Here is a 15,191-nt window from a genome sequence, read left to right on the forward strand (position 1 = left end):
TCTAAAAACCAAGTGTTCTCACTTATCACATGCAATTACTGCAAGAATATGCTTGCCGAACTAGCTTGCTGCAACCATTATAAATCAGGGCGTCCTTGGTTTCCTTCCTGGCACATTTCCTTTCCACTTCCCTGCCCAGCTCAAATGTGCTCCAGTATCAGCATTCCTCATGTGTTGTCTATACACAATCACATCAATAACAAACTGCACAATACATTTTCAAAGGAGGTAATTTTTTTGAAATGACCTTGAAACCGCCCTCCAAAAATCATACTTATAGACCAAGCATTACTCCATGAGCAGAACAGTATATACACCCTCCTGTTCACGTGCAAGCTACTATGTCAGAGGCCAGATGCTCCATTCCCACACTTACACCTTTGTAACTTCCCACAGAAGGCGATAGATCAGGAAATAGACGCAAGTGTCACACCTGCACGGTTATGTGTTGATGCAATTATGAACACAATAGCTCAGCTGGCAGATATTGTGCAGGAAATTAAATGGGACTGAGCAAGGTATTAGAAATTTGGCTAAGTGAAGGAAACGATTTCTAATAATAAATAAACCTATACACATCCCCATCACCACTTCCAATGCTACATTCTTGTCATTTTCCGACTCCTTTACATACCTGCTGCAGTGACATTGTATACAAGCATCACTACTGCAGCAATTCACACGGCCACATAGGGCTGAAGCTCGTCATCGGCGGACACGGTAAATGGACACTATGTGGACATATCCCTGAAGGGATGACAGTAGCACAGTAATAAGTGGTGAAGGGGAGGCAGGTTATTTGTAATTTCAAATCATAAGCTGGTATGTTCTTATAATGAGCATAAGCTGATCACTGAGGTGTAAATAAAGCCAGAGGCTGAATTCACTTCTGCCCCTAGGCTTTCTGTTACAAGCCTGCCCCAGCACTAACAGACTTGAATGGCTCAGCTTCCAGGTCTTTGATGGCTGCAATGCCACACATTGACAACCCATCACTACAATCACAGGGTGCCAATGACGACATGCGGCAGCTAGGGGTCCAATGAAGGACCTCATAGGTGCCTTTACCAACTTTCTAATAGGTCATACCAGAGGCAGGATCTAACAAAATGAATTACATTACAATAGTAAATAGGCTGCAGCCCTTGAACCAAGTCAGGTTAGAAAACTATAACAGTATTTATCCCGTGTGACAAACAATGCCAAACTGACACTTAAACAATCCAACACACACAAAAAAAGGTTTTGCCGGTAAAGGCTTGAAAATTTTCCGATTGCTACCAGTTCACCCACTTTTCCCATCCGGATGCCACTTTGCTTGGGGCAATCAGAACAGAGGAGACCTGGTAGAGGCATGTTGGGGGAATCAACTATGGGGAGCAATAGATACCATGGGGGAGATTTAGCAATGCTTCTATGCCAGTTTTCTGTGCAAGAATTTCCGATTAAAATCATGAGCGTGGGGGAGGTGTAAAGGGGCGCAGCAGCCGGTGGAGAGGTCGGGCAAGGGTTCTTTTGAAAAACCAGCAAACTTTTGTTTAACTGCTACAAAATGTATGTTTAATACAGGCCTCAGTAGCAAGGGGACAGTATCTGCCATGATCTCATGGCTCTAGCAGCTGACAGCCCTGCAGATTATCACATTAGTGCCGCTTGTAAAGAAGCCATTACAGCATTTCTTTTATATAATTGCCATGGGATTGTCCCTTTAAATGTGGCACACAGAATCTCACACACAATAGCAAAGCATCGATATAACAGGAATTCTAAAATGACAAATAAGGATATGATGGATTGCATCACACGGCTAGAAATTCTACATAAATTAAATGGCTTGGCGTCAGCACGTACGTTGGTTACTATTCCACACCACACATCAGGCATTCATCTATATTTGTCACAGGGCGTTTATACCCAGGATCTGATACAACCTGTATTGTGCAATACTAAAGTAACTTTACCTTCAAATCCTTCCTCATCCAGCATCAACGTGTAGTCCTCTGGAGTCTCCGTCAAACTGAAAAACTTGCATCTGGCAGAAATAAAACATATTCACTGTTGATAAAAATATAAAGGTTTCCCTAAATATATAATAAATGCTTTGTAGCAGTAAGAAGGTAGAAGATAAGAAATCACATGAGTTATATACACAGCCACGTGTGACAGCTGGATGCCATGTTGATCGCATATTAAAGAACCCAGACAGTTCTCTGGTTTTAATACTGGACCGGTGCTGCTCAGTATGGGAATCTATGGGATCCTGGAGCACACATATAGGGATACAAGTTATTAAAACTTTACACTATGTGTGTACAGGAATCTTGTGGTTATAACAACACCACATTTACACTATATAATGTTTGCAGGAACCTAATATTACAAACAGCATATGGAATGCATATTATCCAGCACATACAAGTTTCCTATATCCACCACGTACAATGGTTATAGATAGACGTCTAACCCGTCGCTCCTCCCGGGAGGATTAGTAACAGCTGGACGTGCTGCACCGGTATATATAGATGTACGGACAGGACTATACATAGAAGAGCTGCCCCCCTGGAGATGATCAGCGCTCACCGGGGGAGGATGCACTATTCCCGGGCACTTACCTGGTACGATGCCGCAGGAACAATAACTTGACGATGGAGTGAGTGAAGAACCAGAGGCCGGACTTGTCAATGCTGGTCACCCGCACCCGATGCTCCAGCAGCTGCAGGTCCATGATGGATAGAGCCCGAGATCCAGCGTGAGCTCCGAGGGGCGTGACAAGCACGGCTGAGGGCGGGGCATGTGTGCCTGGGCAACGGCTGGGCTTGAGGGGCGGAGCTTATATAGACGTTCCCGGGGACTTGTCACGCGTCTCGTGTGTGCTGGGCTGTGTGTACACAAGCGGATGCAGTGATGCACATGATACGTAAAGGTCTATAGTATTCCCGGGGAGCAGGTGCACGTACCCTGCGTATGGCAGATGGAACGCACACGTGACCGGACAGTACGGGAAGGGGCGCGGCTTTTCGCAGAGCTGTGGTGGTGGAGCATAGACAGGAGGCATCTATGGATCTTCTCACTGACCTGGAGGAGCGACAAGAAGTGATGGATGTACACAGCTCTGAGTCATAATAAATGAATAAGTTATCAAAATAAGTTACCAATATTGGAGACAACATCAGTTCGGACCAAGTAGATCATGATCTCTAGAAATAAGCAGCCACAAGCTTTTGATTTTGCATGGTCCGTCCCTATATTCTAAATTGCTCTAGACTGATACGTACAACACCTACGCTTCCGTTTTCGATAGATGAGACATTTTGGAACACAAGGATACGTAATGTGTGCAAGATTATATTTAGTTTTCACTGTTGGGAACATTTTTTTTTACCATCATACAGCTGTAGATACTGGTTCCAGTAGAAAAATCCTAATGACATGATTAAAACTAGAGATGAGCGAGCACTAAAATGCTCGGGTGTTCGTTATTCGAGACGAACTTTTCCAGATGCTCGAGTGCTCGTCTCGAATAACGAGTCCCATTGAAGTCAATGGGAGACCCGAGCATTTTTCAAAGGGACCATGGTTCGGGAATAAAATGTTTTACTTAATTGAAAAAGAATGTCTTCTGATAAGTTAGCAGATGTATGCAAACATCTGCAATCTATTCTTCACTGTTCCGCTCGTATATTATCTCCCGACAAGTTAACAGATGTGAAGAACAGTGAAGAATAGAATAAAAACAGTGAACACAGGATCATTTAAGTGAAAAACGCAGTGAAGAATAGATTACAGATGTTCGGCACATCTGCTTACATGTCGGGGTGATACGCTGTCCCGGGATCCGCTCCTCTTCTTCCACTGAGTCTCCCCGTGCTGCCCGATGTCTCCCCCCCCGTGCTGCCCGATGTCTCCCCCCCCGTGCTGCCCGATGTCTCCCCCGTGCTGCCCGATGTCTCCCCCGTGCTGCCCGATGTCTCCCCGCGCTGCCTGATGTTTCCCCCGTGCTGCCCGATGTCTCCCCGTGCTGCCCGATGTCTCCCCCGTGCTGCCCGATGTCTCCCCGTGCTGCCCGATGTCTCCCCGTGCTGCCCGATGTCTCCCCCGTGCTGCCCGATGTTTCCCCCGCGCTGCCCGATGTCTCCCCGCGCTGCCCGATGTCTCCCCCGTGCTGCCCGATGTCTCCCCCGTGCTGCCCGATGTCTCCCCGTGCTGCCCGATGTCTCCCCCGTGCTGCCCGATGTCTCCCCCGTGCTGCCCGATGTCTCCCCTGCTGCCCGATGTCTCCCCGTGCTGCTTGATGTCTCCCCGTGCTGCTTGATGTCTCCCTGCTGCTTGATGTCTCCCTGCTGCTTGATGTCTCCCTGCTGCCGTTCCGCGCGTATCTTCCGACAAGTAAGCAGATGTGCCGAACATCTGTAATCTATTCTTCACTGTGTTCTTCACTGTCTTTTTCACTTAAATGATCCTGTGTTCACTGTTTTTATTCTATTCTTCACTGTTCTTCACTGTGTTTTTTTAATTAAATGCTCGATCTCGAGCAGGGGAAATACTCGTCCGAGCAACGAGCCGTTTCGAGTACCTTAATACTCGAACGAGCATCAAGCTCGGACGAGTATACTCGCTCATCTCTAATTAAAACCAAACCAGTATATCTATTCCAGAAGGAACAGAATCCCAACTGTAGACAGCACTGTTTCCACCTGGTTGTTTCTCTTCAGTACAGTGTAGGGAACTGGTTAAGCTGAATGAGAGGCTTTTGACAACAGTCAGGAGGTAAGAATTCTCCTTGCAGAGATATTGCCTGCAAGGCGGTCTTAGTTGGCAAAGTCTCCAAAAGGAGAACTCTTACTCCCTGAGAGACATGTAGGTAAAATATGCAAATTAGTTTTCCAGGATGGGATAGGGAAAACCACGCCTCTTTTAGCTACCTTGTAAGGCAGATCCCTTGACATTAAGCATGACCTTCAGGAAGCCTTATGACATGTAGGATTAAAACCAAACCAGTATATCTATTCCAGAAGGAACAGACACCCAACTGTAGACAGCACTGTTATTACGTGGGTGGGTCTCCTCAGTACAGCATACGGAACTGGTTGGGCTGAGTGAGAGGCTTGTGACTAGGTAGACAGATTGGAAAAGGCAGACGCACAGACTCAAACCACTTCCAAATTTACCTCACACATTTCCACTGTACTATGATGCATGTATGTCTGGAGCTGGCAGACATGAATAACTAAGGAGAATATAGGGCAGCACTGGAGCTTCTACGTGCATCTTCATTTGTGTGTTTGGCACACAGAATTGAAATCTCAGAAGTGGATCCCCTTTGCAGATCTCGTAGCTGAGATGAGACAGATCAGCCAGATCACAGATGAGATGAGATCCATGAGATACATATTACACACAATGAAACTCTCCAGCTCTTGCTACATGTCAGCTACACATACACACTATCAGATCTGATGTGCCTCCCTCCCCCTCCTCAAATAAAGAACTTATAGCTTGTAGTTCTCCTCATGCTATGTACATGCTGGTCAGAAGTCAGAGTATGTATCATTGAGAGCTCTGTCCTGGAATGCAAGGGGCCGGGCTAGATTCAGAAAGAGAGTGAAATCTCAAATCCACAGCGTCAGACAGAAAACCAAGATGGCTTCCGACCCTAAAGTCAGAAGATACAAGGTCGTGTCTAGGGGCAACTAAAATTGTGTACAGCAGGACTGATAGAGACAGGTTGGACTTATATCTGTGAAATTCTGTATTTTTGTTAATAACAGTGAATTAGAGAATGTGTTATTTTGTTATCCTGACACTTGTCTTCGTGGGAATACCCCTTTAATCCTACATCCAGGGGCTTTAACGTATAAATAGATAACTACAGTAAAACCACTAAAAAAGACTCACCCTCTTATGCGGCCCTGCCATCTTATGATGGTTCTATGTAATTTATATATTATATGTATTTCTAATATTATTTATACAATAATATATTAAATATATTTTCTATGAGAAGACCAGTTCCCTATAAGACCGTTTTTCCATGCGGTTTAAGCAGTTGGCTCAGAGGTTTCACTGTAACTATTTTGGAGTTCAAAATAAAGTAGCACAGGCAATTTCCTAAATGTCAAGGTCATTGTGTTGTCTTATGTGAATATATCCTAACTTGAGTATTAGCAGTGAGTTTTTACATGAGTAATAGCAGTATTTTAAGCTTATTTCATGAATTATTTATACAGGCAGTCCCCGGGTTACTTACGGGATAGGTTCTGTTGGTTTGTTCTTAAGTTGAATATTTATGTAAGTTAGAATTACTTTATTTTGTAAGTGTAACTCGACTAAATATTGATTTCATTCATGTTACTAAAGGATTTTTATAATGTTGGGCTGTCATGGGAACAAGGATTATCAAAAAAAGCATAATTGGAGACACTGTTGATTACTCTCACGTTGATCATTGCAGTCTGGGGAAAAGTTCAGTAAATTACAGGCATCCAGAGAGCTTCACCAGAGGTCACACCAGCCAGAGAATGGTCCGTCTGTAACTGGGAGTCGTCTGGAAGTCAAGTGTCCTTAAGTCAGAGACCGTCTGTATTGTAAAGTACAGCATAAAAATGTAAATGATATAATTGTAAAAAAACACTGATCAAAATAAGAGAACACTTTCAGGTACCTGAGAGTTATTGGTGTTAATCTGGCACTTAATTTTCTTCCTTAATTATCTAACAACCCCTATTTAACTGGCAGCCTAACTTTCCAGTTTTCACTGAAAGTGGTGTTCCGTTTCAAAGTGATTGAGACCGGCAACAGATTGTCCAGATGAAAGTCAAAAGGGGTGACCCTATAGCAAGAGAAGTTGGTCATTGTAAGTGTGTGAGTTATAGAATATGGCATCTTTACATCATCACAAAGTCATTCAAGTCCCTCAAGAAGGCTGGTTGCCCTTTGAAGGACAAATGCCAGAGAGGACAAGATAATGCATAGAATCTCCATGGGTAATCGTTTCAACATTGCAGCTCAAATTGCTTATCAGTTCAGCATTGGACAGAATTTGTATTATTGTCTAGACATTTAAAAGCATTTGGACTGAAAGCCTACTCTGCAATGACCAAGCCTTTTATTAGCAGAAAGAATCAAAATGCTAGACTCACGGGGGGGCGTGGCTTGACTGTGGCGGAGACTAGTCGCACATCTGAGTAGCTTCTGCATTATACCCCCGTCACAAGCTGTACTGACGACTATCCAGCATACCATTGCCCTACATCTTGTGCCCCCCTCACCAGAACGGGATCCTGTGGGATTGGGAGATACCTGACTCCCGTCGCGGCCTCCTCCTCATCACCGCGTGGCTCCAACATGGCGACCGGCTCGGATATGTCGTCCACCTCCAATCCAGAGCAGCACTGCTCACCTCCTCAGAGGAACAGAGCCGTAGCGGAGACCTCCGGAACACAGGGGGACCCAGCAGCAGGACTGTCCCGGCCCCGTGCCGAACCGCATGGCGTGGCCGAATCCAAGATTGCGGCCCCCGTCAAGGCTCCGCAAGTCTGGGGGGCAATGGGGAAACTGGGGTCACCCAGAGTGTAGGACATGCTGGCTGGTTGCTTCTTCCTGCCAGCCCTGGGGGTGCCTCCACTTCGGCAGTGCCTAATTATATGCCAGACGGCCCCTGTTTTCCTGTCCTCTGGCCCTCCCAGGGAGAGGAATGGCCGGACACCCCGGTGAATGTCTCGCTGGTGGCCTACGCACCGTCCCTCTCGCTCCCACCATCTGCACCTCAACACTTACCTGGGGCAGACTCTGTAATGCCCTCTCAATCCACATAATCCTCTGCCTTGACCCAGCATGCGCATGTGATGATGTCTGAGTTCCCGCCTGTGTTTTTATCACAAGAATTTGGAGCGCTGGCGGAGTTGCGAGCCCTCCGTGCCCATCTTCGCTCTATCCCTACTAGGGAGGACATAGAAACTTACATGGCGCGCCCGGAACAGGCCTATGGGGCAGAGTTAGGAGTGGTGAGAGAGGATGTTCAAAATTTGACAGTTAGAGTCTCCGCTACAGAAGACAGAAAAACAGCCCTCACCGCTAGAATGGACACCAATGACGCCATATTATCCGCACATGCATTTCAATTACAATTCCTGGCGGACCAGTTAGATGACACTGAAAATAGAGGTCGACGTAATAATATAAGGGTCAGAGGTCTTCCAGAAACAGTGGAATCTTCTCGTCTCCATGATACTCTCTGGCAGATTTTTAACTCCTTGTTGGAAGTCCCAGCAGATACGCCCTTGGAGCTAGACAGGGCCCATCGATCATTACAAGCCAGACCAAATGACCAAGATCCACCTAGAGATGTCATTTGTAGAGTTCACAAGTTCCAAATTAAAGATGCCGTCATGCTCAAAGCCAGAGAAACGGAGAATTTCAACTTTCAAGGGACACCTCTTCAGCTGCTCCCAGATTTATCTCGTCTCAAGTTGCTCAAGCGCAAAGTCTTAAAGCCTTTTCTAGAGGAACTCAGACAGCGGAACATCCCATACTCATGGGGTTTCCCCTTTTGTCTCCATATCCGCTACAGGGATAATAAATATACTTTGCGACATCCTTCTGATATACAAGATCTGGCGGCTGCACTTGACTTTCCAGCCCCTGTCATTACGGAATGGCCGAGGCTTCCCAATCCGGGGGGCCCTGGAGAGGTTCCCCCTCTGCCAGCTAGACCTCCAAGATGTCAGGCCCGCAGAGGCCAGGGAAGACGAGCAGCCTCCCCGCGTCAGCCCGGATTACCGGACATTCAGTAATGCTCCTGTTGTTTACGGGTCTATTTTCGGCTTGGTTACCAATATGGACTCATCCCACAAACACCATCTAAATGTCGGATAGTTAGCATTTATATTCTTCTTGTTACCTCAACTACAGCAAATGGGGGTTGCATATATCTTGTGTACCCCTCTCTCCTAGTTTACCCGTTCCCCTCTGGGGTCTACACGTACGGCGAGCCCGTTCGTGTATTTGTAGACGATACCCCAAATTTAAGGCATTTCTGGCAACCTAGTGTTGTCTAATTGGTTGACCGCGAACACGGTCTAGTTGTTTAATTTTATCTTCAGCAAGTCTGTTTAATTGTAATTTACCCCTGTCTCAAATTCCCTTACAGCTTCTCCCTCCTTTTCCTACCCCTTTCTTCTTTTTCTCCTTCTTTCCCTAATCTTTCTCTGTCTCTACTTCTTTGACAACATCATAAATAATCTGGCTCTGTCTTTCTGTCCATTTAATGTCAAGGGACTCAAAGATTCTCATAGCCCTCTTTCAAGAAACCCACTTCGTAGCCAATGCTGTACCAGCCTGCCCAACAAACCTATACTCAAAGTGGTTCAACTCCCCACATCCTGACCAAAAGGCAGGCGGGGTCTCGATAGCGTTCCATAACTCCCTTCACTATACTCTACTAGACTCAAAATACGACCCGGGTGGTAGATTCTTGTTTCTGAAAATCAGTATTGGAGGTGCTGTCTTTACCATTGCTAATGTATATTTTCCGAACTCCAACCAGGTCTCCTTTGGTGTCTCAACCCTCCAGATTCTGGCAGAATTTGCTAATGGCTCCGACATCATCATGGGGGGAGTCTTTAATATGGTAATGGATGTGGACTTGGACACATCCACAGGTAGGTCCGCTGTCTCCTTTGCCAAACGTCGAGGACTGAAAACTGAGCTTCGTGCCCTTCATCTTGTTGACATGTGGCGCACATTGCATCCTTCCACGAAGGAATATAGCTACCATTCCTTAGCACACAATTCCTACCACAGATTAGACTATTTATTCCTCTCACATAGATTGCTGGACATGTTGCCTAGATGCTCCATTGACATGTTTTTATGGTCTGATCACGCCCCGGTCTTTGGATCGCTAGCAGGCTCCCCTTTTACAAGACGAAAAGGCACGTGGAGGCTAAACGATCATCTTCTTGATAACCAATTGTGTATAGAGGAGGTGAAGGCCGCAATTCGAGACACGTCAGAAAGTTTATCCACAAGTAGCTCCACCTCTGTTTCCATTTGGGATGCTCTTAAAAACAAACTGCAAATCATTCTCACATCTCATGGGTCCAGACTGAAACGGGAGAGAGCCCACAAACTTAAAAGCCTATTGCTTTCCCTATCTGATAAAGAATGTGTTAACAAATCCACCCCCTCTGAGCTTCTGAAGGCTGAAATTTCCACTATAAGACAAGAAGTTCTGTCCATTTTGGACCAAAAGTATCACTGTGCTTGGGAACGTATGCAAAAAGGTTTTTTTTTAATATGGGGATAAGTGTGGAGCATGGCTGGCCAAAGCAATTCACCCACGTACTCCGACTACCCATATATTTTCCATAAACTCCCCAGAAAAGGGTCTAGTACATAAAGAGTACCAGATATTAAACAAATTCTCTAAATTTTACTGGGAGCTATATAGCATCAGAACCACCCAACAGGGGCCCCCTAACTTTCCCACTTCAGCGGTAAATAGTTACCTGGAGACAAATGCACTTCCCACTATCCCAGAAGTAGAGGCCTCCTCTTTGGAGGACGACTTCTCCGAGGAAGAGGTGGCACATGTGATTAAAAACCTTAAAAATGGGAAAAGCCCAGGCCCAGATGGGTTTACTCCTAGACTATACAAAATGTGTAAACTGGAACTGATACCTTTATTGACTAAGGTTTTCAATGCCATCTCTGAGAACTGCCCCTTCTCAACCAAGCTTTGCAAGCTTACATTACTGTGATACCCAAGGCGGGGAAGGACCAGACACACTGTGGCAACTTCCACCCGATATCCCTCTTGAATGTGGACACCAAAATATTCTCCAAACTTTTAGCGGTCCGTCTCCAACCCCTTATCCCCTCCTTGATCCATCAGGAACAAGTGGGATTTGTCCCGGGCAGGGAGGCCAGGGACAATAAGATTAAAACCATCTCCTTGATAGCAAGGGTGCAGACCTACGGGAACCTCATGTGCTTGTTATCCATTGACGCTGAAAAGGCCTTTGATCGAGTACACTGGGGGTTTCTGGAGGCGACCTTGCATTCCGTCAGCCTGGGCCCTCATATGCGGGAGAGAATTTTGGCTCTATATCGAGGCCCTTCTGCCAGGGTCAAGGTCAACGGGACACTCTCATTACCATTCACTATCTCTAATGAAACCAGACAGGGGTGGCCGTTATCACCTTTCTTATATCTACTCGTGATGGAGTCCCTGGTCATTGCTCTCCGGGATAATCCTGTCATACGGGGCATAAGGGTCGGACACATACACCATAAGATGTCTTTGTTTGCGGATGACCTGCTCCTTTATGTATCCAATCCACAGATCTCTCTCCCGGGAATTCTGAAGGAGTTCGAAATTTATGGGAAACTCAGCAACTTTAACTCTGGGTCAGAGTAGAGTTGGAGCTATCCTCCCCACATGCACTAGGTTTCTTCTGGTTGCCACAGTCTATCACACTACAGTCTCTCCAGATATCCTCGGCCCTGAAAGGTATCCTACAGGCCTGGAGGAAGTTTGTATTCAAACTTAAAATAGTCTCTGTCCAGGGCCCCTTGACTCCACTGTTGGGTAACCCACTGTTTACTCCAGGAGTCCAGGCTCACTCTCTCTTGGGGATTGATACTGCGCTCCCTAGAATCAGGGATGTGGTGGGTGAGGCGGGACTGCGGCCTTTAGTGGAAATAGGCACTGGAAACATGCCTGGTTCCTGGCTCAAATATCTCCAATTGCGGCATTTCATCTCCTCTCTGGCACCTGTTCCAACTCTCACATCCACTCTCACTACATTTGAGGAACTATGCCTCACTGACACGCGTCTCACCCATATGGTCTCATTACTATATGGAGTGTTCTTGGCAATGGAGACAGGGGATTCAACACCATACTATGCTAGGGCCTGGGAGACGGCTCTGGGTAAAGAACTTACCACAGAGCAATGGACTACTGCAGTGGCGTAACTAGGAGAGTCAGGGCCCCATAGCAGCTTTCTGCATGGGGCCCCCCTCCCCGTTAAAAATATTCATACATACACAGACGTTACATTAATACACTAATACATGCATTATATACAAACTCATACTGTATATACATACAGCATATATGCATCAAAGTTGCATGCAAACTGTTCATATACATACATATAGCATACATACATCATATTCTTTTACATACAGTATACAGCCACTGTGTATACACATACATACAGAATAAAAACACCATATTCACACATACTGAATCTATATACAGCATATACACACATACATACAGTGTATACACACTAATGCATATACATACAGCATACACACATGCATACACTATATACATACATACATATATATACACACCATATGCATATAAATTTATATGCATGTGTCTACATACAGCATATACACAGAGTATATACAGTGTTTACACACATTTGCGTATACATGCAGTATATGCACACTTAAATATGGTATATACAGCATATACACACATACATATGGTATATACAGCATATACACACACATACAGCATATATACACATACATACAGTATATACTGTACAGCATATACACACATACATGCAGTATATACTGTACAGCATGTACACACATACATATGGTATATACAGCATATACACACATACATACAGTATATACTGTACAGCATATACACACATACATCATATACTGTACAGCACATACACACATACATACAGTGTATACTGTACAGCATATACACACATACATACAGTATATACTGTACAGCATATACACACATACATACAGCACATGCACACATACATACAGCATATACTGTACAGCACATACACACATACATCATATACTGTACAGCACATACACACATACTTTCAGTGTATACTGTACAGCATACACACATACATACAGTATATACTGTACAGCACATGCACACATACATACAGCATATACTGTGCAGCACATACACACATACATACAGTATATACTGTACAGCATATACACACATACATACAGTATATACTGTATAACACATACACACATATATACATTATATATTGTACAGCATATACACACATACATACAGCACATACACATATACATACGGTATATACTGTACAGCACATACATACAGTATATACTGTACAGCACATACACACATACACACATACATACAGTATATATTGTACAGCAAATATACACATACATACAGCATATACTGTACAGCACATACACACATACAGTGTATACTGTACAGCATATACACACATACATACAGCACATACACACATACATACAGTATATACTGTACAGCACATACACACATACATACAGTATATACTGTACAGCACATACACACATACATACAGCACATACACACATACATACACACATACATACAGTATATATTGTACAGCAAATATACACATACATACAGCATGTACTGTACAGCACATACACACATACATACAGTGTATACTGTACAGCATATACACACATACATACAGCACATACACACATACATACAGTATATACTGTACATCATATACACACATACATACATCTCATACACAGTATATACTGTACAGCAAATACACACATACAGCATACATAAATATAACGATACATACATATATAGGGACTTACATGTCTTGCAGACCGGCTGCTGTGGGAGGCTGTTTCTTCGGGAGGGTAGGTGGCCTACGTGCCCGGGAACACACAGAAGTAGTAGGCCGGCCACGCAACCGCGGATGCGTTAAGCCTGCTGGATGACCGCGGATGGGGGGGGGGCGAACGCGGATGGGGGGGGGCTGTACGGCGTGGATGGGGGCCGGGGCGGTCGGATTTGGCCATGTGACCACGTGCAGACTGAGCCGGCCAGGCGGCCATGGATGAACTAGGCCGGGCAGCCATGGTTAGAGTAGGCCGTCTGTGGACGGTGTGGGACGGCCGGGCAGACAGACTGGGATGGATGGGCAGATGGAGAGTAGGCGGGCAGCGGATGGAGTGGGCCGGCTGAGTGTTGAGTGGGACGGCCGCAGAAGGACTAGACCGGCCGAATAGGGGTGACGGAGTGAGCCAGGTGGGCGGACACAGACAGAGGGACGGCACAGGGGCCCGTATTTCGGTCCCATTGCCCCAGTATGCATTTGTAAATTTTATCTCTGTTGTTCATCCGGGCCCCTGTGCCGCCCGGCCCCGTAGCAACCGTTATGGCTGTTGTTACGCCACTGGACTACTGTCTTCACTCTAACTCATGTTCTCTCATCATCTTGCAGAATACAGGAACTCAACTTTAAGATTCTTTCACATTGGTACCGCACCCCGGTTAAGCTGAGGCAAATTGATCCTCAGATCTTGGACCAGTGCTGGCGATGCGGAAATGACACGGGCACAATGCTCCATATTTGGTGGAGCTGTCCGCTCATTGCTCCCTTGTGGCAGAATATTAACCAGCTATACAATACTCTGCTCTGCCCTCGGCTGTCCCGGGACCTATCTCAAGAATAAAAAAAGATCTCCTGAGACATTTTCTTGTAGCTACCCGCCAGATTATCCCTCGCTGCTGGAGATCTCCTATTCCCCCCTCCAGAGCGGACTGGGTCGCCGCCCTAAATCACATCTTCAGAATAGAAGAGTTGAAGGCTATTGATGACGGCAAAGTCACGCAATTCTACACTACATGGTCCATTTGGATAACTTTCAGGGATTCACCCTCTTTTGCGACCTGGGTTACATCCGGATCAATATCATAAGACAGCATTACATGCTACATTATTTACCGCTCTTCTCTATCTACTCATTCTCTTTAGCTCTACTCTTTCTTACCTACCCCCCCCCCCCAGTGTCCAACCCCTGTCTTTCTCGTATGTACTTTTATTGTCTTGTTTTGTTCATATTTTTGAACCGTTGTTTTTCCGAATACAGACGACAGATCTTCACTTTAAATCCATCCGTTTCATTTGATTCGCTCTATACAACGACTCTAATCTCTGGATTGCCAACCTTGGAAGTGTATAATTTTCTATGACTTCTTATTCCCGAAATACAGGTTGATGATACTGTCCATTGCTCAAACGCCTTCTATTCTGTAATGGATATATTTACCATTTATTGTATTTTGTTCTGTTTCAATAAATGTTTATTGACTCTAAAATGCTAGACTCACCTTTGCTGAGGAGCATGTTATG

General features: G+C 45.2%; 1 protein-coding gene across 1 annotated transcript in view; it reads right to left on the reverse strand.

The window, feature by feature from the left end:
* Nucleotides 1–2,886, reverse strand: part of CASTOR1 (cytosolic arginine sensor for mTORC1 subunit 1) — a 28,735-nt gene extending 25,849 nt beyond the window's left edge. Inside the window, exons 1-2 of the mRNA XM_072148807.1 lie at nt 2,613–2,886; nt 1,962–2,032 (exon numbers count right to left, since the gene is read on the reverse strand). Coding sequence (XP_072004908.1) covers nt 1,962–2,032; nt 2,613–2,725 — 184 coding nt within the window. The 5' untranslated portion in view covers nt 2,726–2,886. The remainder of the gene's footprint in view (nt 1–1,961; nt 2,033–2,612) is intronic.
* Between the last annotated feature and the right edge of the window lie 12,305 nt (nt 2,887–15,191).

The sequence above is a fragment of the Engystomops pustulosus genome, chromosome 1, assembly GCF_040894005.1.
Source record: "Engystomops pustulosus chromosome 1, aEngPut4.maternal, whole genome shotgun sequence".
NCBI lineage: Eukaryota > Metazoa > Chordata > Amphibia > Anura > Leptodactylidae > Engystomops > Engystomops pustulosus.